Source organism: Danio aesculapii, chromosome 19, assembly GCF_903798145.1.
Source record: "Danio aesculapii chromosome 19, fDanAes4.1, whole genome shotgun sequence".
In the NCBI taxonomy this organism is placed as follows: Eukaryota; Metazoa; Chordata; class Actinopteri; order Cypriniformes; family Danionidae; genus Danio; species Danio aesculapii.
Window position 1 is genome coordinate 13644973 of NC_079453.1, and position 17960 is coordinate 13662932.

General features: G+C 38.4%; 1 protein-coding gene across 1 annotated transcript; it reads left to right on the forward strand.

Moving 5' to 3' along the window:
- Positions 1–207: 207 nt before the first annotated feature.
- Positions 208–3394, forward strand: tpbga (trophoblast glycoprotein a). Its single transcript, XM_056479644.1, has 2 exons — positions 208–752; positions 1686–3394. The coding sequence occupies exons 1-2, from the start codon at positions 484–486 to the stop codon at positions 2533–2535; spliced, it is 1119 nt and encodes a 372-aa protein (XP_056335619.1). The 5' UTR covers positions 208–483; the 3' UTR covers positions 2536–3394.
- Positions 3395–17960: the final 14566 nt, after the last annotated feature.

Consider the following 17960-nt stretch of genomic DNA (forward strand, 5'->3'; position numbering starts at 1 on the left):
TTTTGATGAGCCTTAATAGCTATTAATGAAGCCAATCAATCATTGCAAGGATAGCGAGATGTAACTGATCCTGGTATTGGTGTGCGTGTGTGTGTGTGTGCGTGTGTGTGTGCGTGTGCGTGTGTGTGTGTCTGTGTGTGTGTGAGTAGAGGGGGAGAGGTGTGGGACCAGAGCTCCTCCCTGCTGATTGTGGAGAGCAGCGCTCATTCAGGCGCATTGTTTGAGAGGAGCGGATCAAACGCCCCACACAGAGAACCTTCTTTTCTCATGGAAATAATGTGTCTGCCTCTCATTCACACATGAGTTTCTGTAATGCAAAGAAGTCGAGCGCTCAGGAAGAAAACACAGCACTGAGTGAAGTTACGAGAGAGGAGCACGCGGTACCGGAGTCTTGGAGAGACACTTTGGATCTCCGGACGCGCACGCCAGCCTAATGAGGGCATTTATTCAATGAAGTTGATGCTTAATTGCTGATATTTCACCATGTTTGCTTGTGGACATTGTGCGGTTGTGTTGGGGCTGCTGTGCGCCGCCGCGGTCTCCGTGGGCGCATCGGTGTGTCCGACCGGCTGCGAGTGTTCGGAAGCCGCGTTGACGGTCAAATGCGTCTCCAAAGATCTGCAGGACATACCGAGCGGCATTCCGGGCTACACCAGAAACCTCTTCATCACCGGGAACCACATCAGTCAGATCGGACCCGAATCTTTCCAGGGGCTGGAGAATGTGACAAATTTGTCTCTGTCTAACAACAGGTAACGTATCTGAAATCTTAAGACGTAAATCATGTGTAATCAATATAGCATTTCTTTAAAACTGTAAGCTTTCTGTTATTTTAACGAGACTAGAATCAAGTTATCAATTTAAGTGTGTTTTTAGTATTAGATACCCCTGATAGCCTTTTTAAACGTGGTCTGTTCCAAATGAACTAGATTCTATACATTTTGCAGCTCAATTTATGACCATGTAAGAAGTTAATGAAGAAATGGAGTTGGATTCTATTAATCGATGATGTGACTACATAATTTAGGACCAGATGTGAAATCCCTATCCGTAATATTGAGTCAATGCATCTCTGTCAGTGAGGATTCTTAACTCAGACATTAATTAATTCAGAAAGTTTTCTTAAAGAAGGTTTTAGGCAAAGTAAAACTCCTAAAATCATTCTGTAAATATACAGTCTTTCAAATTGTTAAATAACCTTACATGCTTTATTTGGAAACATCATAAGATGCCCACTCATTATCTGTGGTAGATCTGAACTTGCAACATAGCCTTAAAAACTTTGTTTTATTGGCATGTCCATGGAAATGTTTATTTAAAAAATATATATCATTAATATTGTAGCAAAGGGTTCTTTCAGAACTGTTCACTGGAAGACTCTTTGAGTAACAAAATATGGTTCTTTTATTACATCACTGTGAAAACCCCTTTCTGGAACCTTTATTTCTTAAAGTGTAATATAGGAAAGGTTCTTTATTGGCATGTATGGTTTCACAAAGAACATAGAACATCATGGAAACTTTCCATTGCACAAAATATTCTTTATGATAGTTCTCTTTTAATAACTGCTTTGACTACATAAATCTTTGGGGGGACCAAAATAGTTCTTTTGCACTGCTATAAAACTCACTATTCTGAAACATTTGTAGTATCATGTAAAATATATTTTTTTTCTCTCTCTCAAGGATCTCTGAGGTGAAGTCTCACACGTTTTCCAGCTTGCGGAGCCTCAGATCGCTGGACCTCAGCAACAACCAGCTGGCTGTCATCCATCCTGAGGCGTTCACTGTCCAGAGCCATATGCTGAGGGAGCTCAATCTCAGCCGGGCTCTCCACATCCCCTCATCTGTCATGGATCTAGCCACTTCTCTTCGCTGGAGCAGCTTGAGTGACCTGCTGGTGCTGGACCTGTCCAGTAATGGCCTTGTCTACTTGCCCCCTGGCATCTTTTGTCATCTTGTCGGCCTGCGGCGCCTTCAGCTTGGCAACAACTCTATAGTGTCTATACATAACGGGACATTCACAGGACTGGATCACCTCCAGGAGCTCGATCTCACCCACAATGCCCTCAGGACCTTGCGTGAGGAGGCTCTAAAAGAGTTGGAGCACTTGCATTCGGCAAGGCTCAATTTGGCGGACAATCCGTTCACCTGCACATGTGACATTGAACCATTTGCCGCCTGGCTTAATGGCTCTCGAGGGCAAATGGTGGACATCGAGCGCTTGACTTGCGCATTTCCTGTTGCCTTGCACAACACATCGCTCTTGACGGTGGGTGACCTGGAGTTGGGTTGCCATAAAGCAGGAGACAGTGACAACCTTGCTCTACAGACCTCCTACGTGTTCCTGGGTCTGGTGCTGGGATTTGTTGGTCTCATGTTTCTATTTGTCCTTTACCTGAACCGCAAAGACATTAAGAAGCGCATTTACGACATGCGCGATGCATGTCGGGAAGTCTGGGAAGGGTACCACTACCGATACGAGATCGACTCTGATCCTAGATTGTCGCAAGTGTCTTCAACAGCTGATGTGTGATCAGACACAAGCTCTTCCTAAACCAAGCTCCTTATATAAACTTGTTTCTAGCACTTTACGTGAAAGGGTGTTCATAAGACTGTCACGAAAACTTTATAATCATGACATGACACATGCCATGAATTCGAATGAGAGTTTATGGCTGGTTATGACTGTCATTAAGTGTCACTCGCTCAGTCATTTTAAATGCAAAGATTACTATTTAAGGTGTTATTATCACAACTTGACTGACAAATACATCAAACCTTTGTTGTGACAACTTGACATTACCAAGATGACATAACTTGTCATAAACATGACTGTCATGAAATCGTTGTTTTATAAATTTTATTACACTATCATTAATATTTTTCTTGACGTTAGCTACAGTGATACAAATTGAATTTGTCATTAAAATGTTATTTAATGTGATTAAATATCAATGACGCTGTTATAAAAAATATTTGACAGCGTATTGGCACTTTTACAAATATCAATGACTAAAGGCTGAGTTCTACTTCTGCATTGAGGGCACGCGAATGCTCCGGCGCAGTCTTCGCGCGGTTGCATAGCCCTCGCCATGGCTGACAACGACGCTGATGAGCACCTAAAAAAATGTAGCTACACGTCGCAATGACACATAGCGCAAGCTCTGCGATTGGTCAACTTGGTAGCTGTGACCACTGTGGGTGGGACAGAGAGCCGCACGAACCCGTTGGAGCGAGTGTTTTATAAGTGTCATGTCATGTGAAGGAGATCTAGATGGAAACTGATGTTTTGTGTTTACATTATGATTATGATTCCCGCCTCTGAATGAGTTTTAGCTACTTGTACACTAAGGTTGCGTTCAGAAAAAAACAAAACATCTGCAAAAAAACACAACACACTGTAAAAAAAAGTTGAGTTTATTAAGCTTCAGTGGTTGAAGTTGTGGCAGATTATTTTTTTTAAGTTGACTGAAAAGGCTGGTTTAAACACACAACTTTAACCACTGACTCAACTTTTTAGCTCAAATGAAGAAATCAAAATTTAAAGTCTCCTCAACTAGATTTTTCACTTTCATTGAACAAACAGTTCCAAACGTGCAGTTGAATCGTTTTCATGAGTAAATTGAACTCTGAGCTCAAAAATAAGTCCATCTAACTTACAATTTTAAACTTAGTTAACAATTTGTAAGTTGGATTTTTTTACAGTGCAGAGGCACATAAAAACCTACTTCCAGCTAGCGTTTCAGAAGTGTTATTGCAGAGCAACACAAACAGCACGCACAAGAATATTTGCACAGCTACACGCGAGGCAGGTGCCGTGGGTCACGCCGATCACTCGATGCAGAAGTATAAACCTGCCTGTTATAAAATATATATTCCTGACACATTAATAATGGCCTCATGGCGATCATGTTTATGACAGATTTATGACAAGTTACATTGTCTTGGTAATGTCAAGTTGTGATAACAAAGACATCTCAAACATTGTCATCTTTGCCTTTAAAATGCCACAACTGAGTGAATGACACTCAATGACAGTTGTCATAACCATGCATAAAACCTCCTTCATATATTCTAATAAAGCTGTCTTGACAGTGTTATGAACACCCCCTCAAGTAAAGTGTCACCAACTTGTTTTTTGTTGCATTTATACTTGGGGGTGGAAAAAAACACCCATTTGTTCTAAACCTGTAGAGATATTTAAATAGCCTCATTTCTTATGAAAAGCATGTCATGTTGCAGTGTTTAACAAGCACACCTCCCCCTCAAGTCCGCACAGAATTGGCCCCAAGATGCATTTGCTTCTCAATCATCATGGGATGTTTGAGGATTAGCCCAATAAAAGGGCAGAAGCCATAAAATAACTCTAACCACCACCACCACCATCACACCCCCCACCAATCTCCATTGTCCTGTACTGGAATATTGCCCACCTCTCTGGTGCTTAAGTGCCTTGTTTATTGGATTTAAGAGGCCAACCGGCTTCAAAAGGGGACGACTCTTATACATATAAATATAAACATACATGTGTACTGTGCTGTTTGTGAAGTTTTAAGGAGCGTTTTATTGCATGCTTTTGCAACCCTGTTTTTATGGAAGTGTATGCAATTCTAGCGTCGGACCCTGAGCAACAGAATTAGCAGCCTTCTATGGTCCTTTCTGTCCCTCTATCCACAGGGAGTCTGCAAAGAATGTGCCGGATTTTCTCTCCAAAAGCATTCCAGCAGGAGGATAACCTCCTCTAAGCTCCAGAAGGAGGATCTTTTGAAGAAAGAGACCCCGTTTGCAGAAATCTCTGGCTGCTTCTTCTTTTTTTTTTTTTTTGTTCAAAAGAGACGTTTTGCTTTGTTTTTATTCCACTCATTTTTATTGTCAGAATGATGAGAACCAGCCCTTGCGAGGGCCGCTGAGTGAGACCCCTCCTCCGTGAAGTCTGTTCGCTCTTTGAAGACTCAGCCTGGCTCAGTTTCTCATATGTTCCCCAGCTTTTTCTGTTTAAGGGACTTTACGGTGATAAGATACAGATGAAGCTGGGGCCGTTGTGTGCTGAAGGGTCCCTTGCTCTATTTTTTTGAGTACTGTTTCCAAATGTGAAAGACTGAAAAGAAATATCCTTGATGTCGTTTGCCAATGTTCTGGACTTTACTTGTGTTTGGATGACACGGATTTATGCAGCATATGTTTGTCAAAAGATACAGACTAAGTTCGTCGTCATTTGAGTGAATCTCACAAAGTCATGAAATTTCTAGTGTAAATGATTTTCGACCTCTAATCAAATAAAAAAAAAAACATATTTTCCGTTTAGAAAAGTTTTTCTTTTCATTGTGAAAATTTGAGGGATAGTTCACCCACAAATGTGATTGTTTACTCATCATTTACTCCTTCTCCATAGCTCTAAAGTTGTTGTTTTTTTCCAAAACATTTTGAAGAATGTTGGTAACCAAGTAGATAGATTGTAAAGGCTGATTTATACTTCTGAGTCAAGCGCACGCGTAGGGCTCCGGCGCAGCCTGCGTGTGGTCGCATAGCCCTCGATGTGGCTGTCGCTGACGCGCACCTCTCAAAAAATTGAACTACACGTTGCAATGACGCATAGCGCAAGCTCTATGATTGGTCGGCTTGGTGGTGGTGACAAACGTGGGCAGTGATGAGAGCCGCGAGCCCGATGGAGGGATTGTTTACAATTGTCGAGTCCCATGAAGGAGCTCCAGACGAAAACTTTGTTTTGTGTTTACCTTATGATTAAAGTTTTTACTCGTTCGCCGGTTCCTGCCTCTGAATGAGCAAGTTTGAGCTAATTGTAATTTTCAGAAAAAACAAAACACCCATGAAGAAAACTCGACACAGAGGAACCTAAAAACCTACTGCCAGCTAGCGTTTCAGAAGTGTTATTGCAGAGCAGCACGCAGAAGTATAAATACACAGCTACGCGCAAGGCAGGCGCCGTCGGTGACGCAGATCATAACGCAAAAGTATAAACCAGCCTTTACCCAGCTATTGTTAAAACTACTTTATCTGAAAAGTAACTTAGTTACTCAATTAATTAATTTAATTACATGACTCCATACTAAAAATCCAGATAAATATCAATGTGTACAGAATTTAAACTCATTCATTCATTTTTCTTCGACTTAGTTTCTATTTCAGCATTCGTCACAGAGAAATGAGCCTCCAACTATTGCAGCATATGTTTTACGCAGTGGGTAGCGTTTCAGCTGCAACCCAGTATTGGGATACACCCATACACAGTTTCACTCACACTTATACACTACAGACAATTTAGCGTACCCAATTCACCTATAGCACGTCTCACCTATAGCACATGTCTCTAGGGAAACCCACGCCAACACAGGGAGCTAACTTCACACAGATATGCTAACTTGCCTAGCCAGGATTAGAACCAGCAACCTTCTTGCTGTGAGGCGACAGTGCTAACCACTGAGCCATCGTGCTGCACCGAATTTAAACCCTTAATTCTTTACATTTGATATCATATTCTTGAATATCTTATTGAAATCAAATCTTATTGTTTCCTAAGCATGTGCAGTTGTCGGACAAATAAAACCATGTGTAAATAACAAAAATTATATATTTACCTTTACTCTGCTTCTCTGAATGTATACCTTACATTGTCAGCAATTCATTTCTCATTTTACTTCTTAAGAATTTGCAATTTACTTGATAAATTATAAACGTCCTTTAGTCAAAAAATAATATTCTGCAAAATATCATATTTATTACACTCAGCACTGCTGTAACCACTGAGTTCTATGGCATTTCTTTTCTCTACACGGAAGTCAACTATTTGGTTACTGACATTCTTCAAAGTATCTTCTTTAGTGTTCATCATAATAAAGAAACAGAGAAACATGATGATGAGTACATAGTAAGTAAATGTATTTTTGGGTGTACCTAATAAATCCAGACAAAAAGCGCTATATTTAAGTTTTACATAGTGCATATGATTGTTAAATGGGTGTAATGTATTTACAAGCATATGCATTTATTTGGTGTAAACCTGAATATTTCTTTGTGAGATTCACCCATTTGGCAGCACTGTTTTTGAATCATTATCTATGAAACATCACATCTTAGCCTAGAGAATCTTTGTGCCTGATGAACTATTCACAATTATGATATTTGGAACATGAAAAATAAGGTCCATCTTCCATTGTGTTTTTATAGCTTCATACTCATGCGTCATTCGTTATATTCAAATGAATCTTTTTATAAAGAGGTAAGGAAAACCTTTTAAGTGGAATGCCAAACACAAAATGTTTACTTCTGAATTGATCAGGTATGCAGTGCAAAACAACACTTTTTGTGGATGTGTCATGCATCGCATGGGCAAATAAATTGTCTTTCTTCAGGGGAGAGTTTATTTTGCATGCTACAAAAATAAAAGTTTTTCAATTTGAAATTTAAATGAGTCCCCATTTCACTTCTTTTTGGTCTGACGGGCGTTTGAGGTGTTTTTTGTTGCCTGCAGTAATTATGTTGAGGAGGATTTATTTAGTTTCTTGTTAACAGGACAGCTCGTGGATCATTTCTTGGGATTTGTTCAACACAAAGTCTTATTCTTTCATTGAAATGTTCTGTACTTTAAGAAAAAAAATGTATTGCCCTCATATTCAGATTCTCTTTGCGTTTCTCCTTCAAATCCAAAATTAAATCACACACACACCGTGCAGCATGAACACAGTGACAGTGCATTAACATAATAATCTTGATGCTGTGACATTATTCTCGCTCATAAAGAGCCTTTACCAAGAGCTTGCAGAGGTGTTTCATAACTGATAATAACTATGAGCAGGCTAAGTCATTTTTATGGCTGCAAATCTCCACATGCAACACGTTATTGGAAACACATGAGTTCAGCATATGTATGATAATCGGCTGCATAAAGTTGAATGTAATGCCTCATTGAAAATCATAAGTGGTTCAGAGCAAGGCTCTCTGCAATTTAAAACTATTTCAAAATGTTTTAATGAAGGTTTTTTTGATGAAGTCAACCTTCTGCCATATTAAATCAGACTAGGTGGTCAAAACGGTTTACGATGACAGTGATTTGCAGCAAAAATGTGGCTCAATGTCTCATTATGAGGAGACGTGAGAAAAAGCAACCATTGGCCATATGAAAAAATGTGTAGAGTTTAAGTTCACTGTAAAAAAAAAAAAAGATTAGTTACTTACTTTAAAAAAGAAAGAGTAAAACTGTTGTCCTTAAAGTGACAAGTTGACTACAAAAAATAGTTAATCAAATCAGTAGTAACTTGTAACTGTTAAAATGACTTAATTTTTGTAATCATGCACATAGTTCTTTACTTAAAAACAGATTTACTCCCTTTTTTAAAGTAAAGGCAACTAATGGCTGTAAAATCCTGGATTTACTCACTTATTTAAAGGTGCAGCAGGTGATTGTCTTCAGAAACATTTTTTTATTGTGCTGGTTGAAAGTCTCTTCACATTCCAATAGTAATGATTAAAGTAAATGATCTAAATGTATTTATATGTATTTTTAAATTCTGGGTAAGGCATAAAACTAAAAAATGTTTGTCCAATTATTGTCGGGCCAACAATTCTCATAATTCTGATAAGTAGCCCATACTGTGTGTCAACAAATGTAGATTTGTACGCGTTCATGTGCACATGAGACACAGTCGCAGTAAAATCAAATGCTGAATCAAAAAGCTTTAAAATCCTGAATCACTATTGGAGTTACTTTTGCAAGCTGGAGGAAAGACGACACCATGGCTGAAGTATTTCTGTTAGACAGGTACATTTACATTTACATTTAGTCATTTAGCAGACGTTTTTATCCAAAGCGACTTACAAATGAGGACAAGGAAGCAATTTACACAACTATAAGAGCAGCAGTGAACAAGTGCTAGTAAATTACAAGCATTAGTAATGGTTTTTTTTTTTTAATTTTTTTTTTTTTTAGAGAGAGTACAGTTAGTGGTATAGCCAGAGAGGCAGTTACAGATTAGGAAGGAAAGTGGAGACTAAATAGTTGAGTTTTAATCGTTTCTTAAAGACAGCAAGTGACTCTGCTGTTCTGATGTAGTTAGGGAGTTCATTCCACCAACTGGGCAGACTGAATGCGAGAGTTCGGGAAAGTGATTTCTTCCCTCTTAGGAATGGAACCACGAGGCGAGGTTCATTCACAGAACGCAAGTTTCTGGAGGGCACATAAATCTGCAGAAGTGAGAGCAGATAAGAAGGAGCACAGCCAGAGGTTTTAAAACTATTTTAGTCACGCAAAGCTGATGTAGATTGTGTTGTGTTATGAAGGTGTTATATGCACAGAGGTGTTGTTCAGCCACTAAAATCTTCCAGCGAAATTTTCAGTTTCCTTTTACAGCATCAATAATGTAGATTTTCATTTAGTTAAACAACAGTAAACAGTGTTACTCTGCCTAGGCTGCTTTGCTGAGGTGAGGTTGGTTTTATATTCACATCACATTGGTTCATTTTTGAACAATGACAACATGTGACGCGGCCCCTGTATTGTTTACCATGCTACTCTGAATATTCAGCCTGAAATAGCATGTCAGTATGGCCTAGTAATAAGTGTAATTTCAGCACACTGCCGGCCAACCACTAAGCACATACCTGCCAACACTCCCGTTTTTCCCGCAAGTTTTTCCCGCCAACCTCCATATTGCTCTGTCTCCCGGAAAGCTCCCGGAATTCCAGCGCCTCAGCTTTTTGGGTCACATACCCGATTCACAGTTCACGCACACCTTCACCCCCGCTCTTCAGTTCGTGCACAACTCCGCACCCCGTACACAAAGAGCTAACCGGACAAACTGGTTGCTGAGGGAAAGCCCTCCACATGGAGGTGAGTGGCCGGTCGGCAAGCGCCGAAAGAAACGGCATCACACCGCCCCGCAACGTTCGCTTAAAAAAATGAAATGCAGCCGTACGTACCTCCAGGGATGTATTTCGCGGTCTCCAGAAACGTCCACGGGACTACGTTATCAGAATGAGCCTGGGTTGCAACATACCTAAACCACATTTCTTTAAACTTGTGGGGGCACCCGGAGGAAACCCATGCGAACACGGGGAGAACATGCAAACTCCACACAGAAACGCCAACTGACCCAGCCGAGGCTCAAACCAGCGAATTTCTTGCTGTGTTATCCTGGATTTTTAAGTAAAGCCAACTAATTGCTTTAAATTACGGTTTTACTCACTTTTTAAAAAGTTATCAAATCACATTTTTACAGTGTTAAAGGGCACATAGTTTACCTCTTTTTTATGATTTAATATTAATATTATGGTTCTTCTGAGTGTGCCAGTTTAGGTTCAGTTTAAAACACAATTCAGATTTTTTTATTATAATGTGTTAAAAAGTGTCATGTTGGGGGCGTGTCCACAGTTCGCTGATTTAGGGGTGTGTTGCTTCACATGTAGACTAGTTTCGGCTTCCCGCCAAACGTAACAAGGGGGCGGGGCCATGAGCTCACCCGCTCTGTGTTTGCAACACAGACAGGCAGACTGAGAGGAGCAGAAGATCCGCATTCAGTCGTACATGTACGTCTCGGACACAGACCAAGCAGAGAGTACAAAATCATATGTGTCTTTGTACAGTTTTACAACCAACTGTGTGCTAGTTTCAAGTGCCGAGCTTGTACACAGAAACTAATAACCACGCACACTGAATTAACTTTGACTGAGGCACCGGATGCGCCGCTCGAAGCCGCGACATGGCACACCAGATACTCTCTGTGGCACGGCAGAAACATGAAGTGTCCCGAATCGTCGCGCCACACATTTTTGAATTCTAAACATAGGTTTCTGCAGCGGTCCGCGGCGCCCAGCCGTCGACTTGAGAGTACCCTGATAGAAACCTATATTTAGAATTCTAAAACGCATGCTAGTTAAGATCACAGGGAGCATCTGGAATCACGAGAAATGCAAACGGCTGAAGTATAAGGTAGACTCAATGAGAAGTACACATGTTTGCAAACCTACCTAAAGATACAACCAATAATTCACCAATAAACCAATAATGTGGAGAATATTGCTCTTGTGTTGAGCCCAATGAGCCTTGCATCTAAAAATAGAGCTAGGGTGTTCCTTTAGTGATATTGCTTCGACTCACGCTGAAAATGGCGGACGTGAATCAACAAACTGAGGATATGATGACGCGCCTGTCAATCAATATTGGTGGGCGGGGGGACCGCACTCCTACGTAAAGTTGCGGTCGATTTGAAAACTGCTCCAATTGGTCCACCGTTTTTTATGTTGTTAAATTAAAAAAAAAAAGCACTGGGTGTGCTTATATCACCCCAATATGACGGTCTATACACCATACATGCACATATGTCTGTCCAAACAGCTATAAAAGTAGATTTTTTACCATAGGTGCCCTTTAATGACTGGTAACATTAAGGACCAACCAATCATAAAATTTAAAACTCTCTTTCATTAGTATTTACAAACATTTCTTCAACAACAATACATCAGATAATTAGGAAATAATCATAATGTGCTTGAATAGAAAACAATAAATTCTACTGAAGAGGATAAAGTGAAAGCAGAAGTTCTCACTTCATTACATGATCATTTTATTAGTAAAATATCTCATCACCTGCTGGTGCATGCATGTCATGCTCAGTTGCTATTCCATGTTTAGTCTAAAGGCCATTATATACACACAACAAAGTTCTTTTTGTGTTTTTGTTTAGGCTGTATGTCCACCAAAGTCAAAGTGTCTAAAAAGCCTGTGCTCTTCAAAAAACACAAAGCTCTGGGTGTGCCAAAGCCCTTCTGTGGCTCAGCTCTTCACTGTTTATGTTTTTATTGGCAGACGTTTGTTTTTGACAGACTGAGCAGAGAAAACATACTGGTGAAGATTTCCAAGCGTAAGAAGGCGGAGACCAATGGTAACCAATGGTAGATTACAAGCTAAAACAAACACTTTTCAAACTTCTGAAATTTCCTTGAAATGGCGTCAAACAGTTCAGTGATATCCAGTTCAGTTGACTAATCATTTGATACAAGATAGCATATGTATGTAAATTTTATAAATAAAATAGACTGTAAAAGTGAAATACATTTTTAACAACTCTGCAAAAGTGGATGTGCTCTATCATTATTTAGGCTTTCAAGCACAATATGCAATTATTTTTTCTTTAAATTACCCAAAACCAGTTGAACAGCATTTTATATTTTGCTTATATAGTTACATTATGGACCATGTCCTAGTAGCCAGGCCCGGCCCGGCCCTAACCAATTTGGCGCCCTATGTAAGATTTCAGGTGGCGCCCCGTCGCATCGCAATAAATTCCACTGCTAGTGTAAATATACTCATAAGAAACTAAATAGCTTTGTCTTAGACATTCTTTTGTTTAAATAAAGCAATTGCACATTCAAAATACTTGGAAAGAAGGATTTGCAACGGTGGGACTCAGAAACCTCAGCAGCGCATCTGAAGACAGAAGAGGAGTATGTGACACCAGTCTAATAATAAACACGTGAATTAAAGAATAAAAATAAGATGGAATGATATAAATGAAAAACCTAGATATACATGCATGATGTAGACTATACTGTATAATATATATATATATACAAAATTAAATTAGTAATTCATATATAAGTAACAATTTAAATTTTATTGTCATTACAATGAAATGCTAATTAGCAGAATGCAAAAAGGAGTAAATTGCAGTATAATATACCATGTGGGAATGCTAAGCTATGCTCTAACATTAATGATGTGCACTTTAACACTGATGCAACGTGTTTGATAAATGCATTTTAGACGCTATGAACTGTAACACAATAAACAGCTAGGCTTACAACTATGGAAATTCAAGAGCATTTTGATTGACTGCTACAAGCTGGTAAAACATCAGATAACCATGCCAATGCAATTAACTTTATAACACCTAATGCTGCTGAATAGATCTAATATTTACACATTTGTCCGGGGAAGGAATGATGAGGGTAGTTACACTATAGTTACTTGACATAACATCTATGCCCTTCCATAACATTAGCTGACGCTAAAACTAACAGATAGAGCTAGCTATTTATTGATTAGCAAACCATATTATGCCATACCTGTCAACACTGGGATGTAAAAATATGGGACAACAATTAGCTTCAAATAGAAGACATAGCAAACATTAGAAAATATTGACAATAAAATAAAAGATTTTCCAATTAAAATCAATGGTCTATACAGAAATTAAATCAAGTTAATTGATAGCATTACTACAGTTATTTAGTGAAGAGCAACAAATTAATCTCCCTTTTTTTTTTTTAGAACAGGGGTGTCACTGTAAGAATGCACAGATCTATAGGCTAATGAAAGCATTCGATTACTTTAGTAACTGTTTGTGCTCATTTAAGAGAAAATGAGTTGTGTTTAAATTAATACAAGCAGAACGAACATGTTTACATATTATTAAATATATGTGTCTGTTTAAACACACACCTAAATTCCCAAGTATGCCAAACTTTCGCTCCTCTTTAAATGCTGTGTACATGTACTGTCAGCATGCATACTGTACACCGGTTCAGGGGTTGCTTGTGTTTCGTTCTTTTTGCAAGTTGTGTGAGAAAATGCAGCACTTTCGCAAAACTTTGCTTTATAGTATGCTTAACATTTACTTCAATAGAAAAAATTCTGGGTTATATTAATTACCCACATAAGGTTATGGATTTAGGCATTGTTCCAAGTTACAGTTTTTGACTATGATAAGTCACAACTTATTAATATGTCACGACAAGTTGATTTTTTTACAGTAAATAAATAACACATTCTTCACCAAACAAATACTTAATTGTCACAATATGCATCACACAAATAAACATTTCATGACATATAATTAATAAACATTAATTAAATACTAAAATAAACCAAACATTAAAATATAAATTTATGTTTTCTCAAATTTATCCACTTGAAACTTAAAACAGGTCAAAAATCCAAATACAGAATGTGGACTGAATGTCAAATCATGTAGGGCTGGTGTCACAGACAGTGTTAAGTTTAAGGCAAAATTGAGTTAAACTAGAATATTTAAGCATCTTTTATTAAATTGCTGGTGTGCATCTTTAGGCAAATCATTGACATTGATATTTAAAGATCTGTCTGTGCAAGTTATATATAGTTAAGGAAGTTCAAACATGCCATTTAGTCTGCATAGGACTATCCTTAAGCCAACTATTCAAATCGGGTTATAAAATAAATATGCATTTCCAAATGTATTCAGATTAAAATATGCAACGTTGCCTATATATTTCATATATTCCAAGCGGCAACACCCCGCTCTCCCTCGTGAAGCTAATAGAGAAGTAATTGAAACTGCAATTCATCGAAATTCCACTAGGACTGACTCAAAAACAGAGCACATTTCTATTGACCCCAATGTTAAAATGGCCAACTTTACAACAGAAAAAAAGGTGTTTACAATCTGGTACAAAAAAAGGATTTTGGTGTATATAGTTATTATTTCACTGTGAGGTGGTTAATTTTTTTATAACCCATTCGTTTCATTTATTTTAAAAATTTTCAGTTATATTAAGTCTCCATAATTAAGGGCATGGCCACGTGCGCTGTCACGTCACCTCAGCTCACTCGGCATATCCATCGTATTTTTGTTTTGTTTTATGTGGCTTTACACAGTCAATTGGCTTTACAAAGGCATGCTGTGTGCACTTAATTGTGCTCACAAACCATTCAAGTAGCCATTCAAGTTCCCAGGCAATTTTTTATATACTTATATACCATATCTATAAATGTATTTAATAATTTATCATTTATAATTTTAGTTCGAGCTTGAATGACCTTCAGGATCTGACAGACTGATTAGCTGTAGGCTATAGAACTGTCATCTGAAACGTTGTCATAAAGTGTCATGCCGGGATTTCATAATTAGCCTTGCATTTACTAACACAGGCTATGTGATGACGCTCTAACAAAAAGGCGACGGTCTATTTTTGTTATTATTTTTATGCTAATGATAGAATATATTTGGTAAAAGTTTTCAATTGTATACATATTTTTTATTGGATACAAGTTTTATCCTACTCAATTTGGCGCATATGTTTTTCAACGTAGGCTCATTCTGAAAACATACCTTAATATAAATTTCTGGACACTGTCAAATACCTCCCAGGAGCTACGTTTTTTTTTTTTTTTTGCAGTTTTTGTTTTCGCGAATCCACGAGAGTCTGCTGTGTACGTTTTTTAAGATCTCAAATTTCTCTCTGGAGTGCCGTTTGCTCCTGCTGTTCTCTCGTAAATCCACCAAAGGCCGTTGGTTTAACTGCCTGAATGACTGACTGACTGACCCACCCTCCCACATCCCTAAACCCAACCAATAGTATTTTAAAAAGCACAGATTGACCTGCCCACGCCCTTCCATCAACCCAACCGACAAATAAATAAAAAAATCCAGAAAAAGAAAAGCCCTCGTTTGTTTTTACCATGTATTCAGATTTGACCACATTCTTAACATATTTACTTGTTTATTTTAATTTTTGGCTTCTGTTTTTGTCTTACCAGCTTTCTGGAACCATTTTTTACTGGACTCAAACCCCGTCATCGTGGTCATCTCCTCTCTGCATCTCAAGTCCACCGACATATATGGTGAGCTAAGCCATCCATATGGAGGTAAGTGATCAGCTGGTAAGCGAGAAAAGGAACGGCGCCATAGCATTCTTTTTAAAAATTAAATACAGCCATACGTACTTCTGGCTACATAAATCACAATCTCCAGAAATGTATATAGGGCTACATTTTCAGAATGAGCCTATCTTTTGCTGTGCATGTTTAAAATTTTGTTTTTCTATTAATGTGAAATTCCAAAATGCACATAAAAATAGGTGGAAGCAAACGTTCCAATGGATGTCAATGGCTGCCCCAGTATTCTTCAGAAGTTCTTGTTTTGTGTTTAAAGGAATAAAGAAGTTCATAAAAACTGAAAAGCACTTGAGTGTGAGTAAATGGAGAGGAAATGCTCATTTTGGGGTGATCTATCCCTTTAATGGCATTATGACATGATGTTAGTGTTGCCGGCAGCGCATGCAACCCGAGAGCAGAACTGAAAGGTTTACAAAGTACCTCTTTCCTCCAACAGCTCCCTGTGCGGAAAACCATGGTGGGCTTGTTAAAAACAAAGAAGAAATTTAGCCAATTATTTATGAATTTATGGCTGTCCTAAGGCTCAGACACACAACAATTGATATTTACCTGCCATCATGTGGCCGGACACCGCTGTGCCGGAGAACAGTACTGAAGATGAATGTAATCTTCTCTGGGCCTCATGGTAAGCCTGCAGGAAAAACGAAATATCACACAGCTCCAAATTTCATCTCGCCTCTGACTTTAAAGCAAACTGGCCATTTAAGAAGAAGAACAAAGGCATCCAAGTTCGTGTGACCGCTGTGCTGTTCATGAGAGCCACTTGTTTTATTCTTTCTTGACGGCCTTATGCTGTGGTTTTGCTATTAAACAGAAAAGCGCCCTTGGGACGTTACGGAGAAATGCTGCTCTTTTGCAATTAGTCATGTATTTGCAGACGCAAATGTTCTTTGGTTTAAAAACATCCTGGCACCATTAAGGGACGTTTAATGGATTGATGTATGAGTTCACGAAATGAATCTCACATCTATGAGAGACTGAATACATTAAAGGCAAACCCACAACAGTCATCAACATGACAACAACGATTTAGTGGCAACTGACTGTCTTGAGAGGAATTTTTTTCTCTGACTTTCTTTCTTAACCTCAATTCCCGCCTCCAGCTTGTCCTTTCATTTTCAGTGCTTTCGTAAACATCTCTTTGTTACACTCCTTGTCTTAGCAAATACCGCTAAAGATGAATCTTAGGGTTCATTTTTATTTTAATGAGGATAAAAGATATTGAAAGGGACAGGCACCACTTTTCTGCTGCACATACAGTATTTAGAGTGAGGGATTGAACAGAACCATAAGCTTATTAAAAACAGTTCATAACTCTTCTTGCTTGAAGATTTTTGCCTGATGGTTTGTGAAACATAGAAAGAAATTCTATCGATTTCTTGGAATATACAAACACTTGGCTTGAGCTATAAGCACTCTAGTGAAAAGAAGCACAACAAATATTTATGACAGAGATAATATGAACACTATACATAACTACAAACTGCATGCAGGGTTTTTAGGCATAGTTGACCCAAACTTTATTTGTTCTGATATTTTGATGAAAGTTGGAAACCTGTTACCACTGACTTCCTATAATATTTGTTTTCCAACAGTATCTCACAACAATTTGTAACTTTTAGATTTAGTAGCTAATTCATATGAATTGGTACAAAATTTCATTCATACAATTTACTACTTTAGGATTTGCTCATCCTCAATGATGGTTGGGTTTAGGCGTGGGGTTTAAAGAGCTCCTATGGTTTTTTGAAAATGATCTTCTATGCAATATGTAACACAGATGAACTTTCCCTTTAAATGCATATTAATTGTAAATAAATCAGAAGAATTATAGTTGTTGTAACTCATATTAAAGTGCTTATGGATTATAAAAGGATGATATTTTGGATTTGGAAGTCCCCAACAACAGGCTGAAATCAATGCACCCTCAAAACACTTTTGATGTCTTATCATACACTACGGCGGTTCATTCTGCCGTGGCGACCCCATAAAGGGACTAAGCCGAAAAGAAAATGAATGAATGAATAATACACTACCTGACAAAAGTCTTGTCGTCAATCTCTGTTGTAAGAACAACTAAAAATAACTTGACTTCTAGTTGATCATTTGGAAAAGTGGCAGAAGGTAGATTATTCTGCTGAATCATCTGTTGAACTGCATCTCAATCATCACAAATACTGCAGAAGACCAACTGGAACCCGCATGGACACAAGATTCTCACGGATATCAGTTAAGTTTGGTGATGGAAAAATCATGGTTTGGGGTTACATTCAGTATGTGGGCGTGCAAGA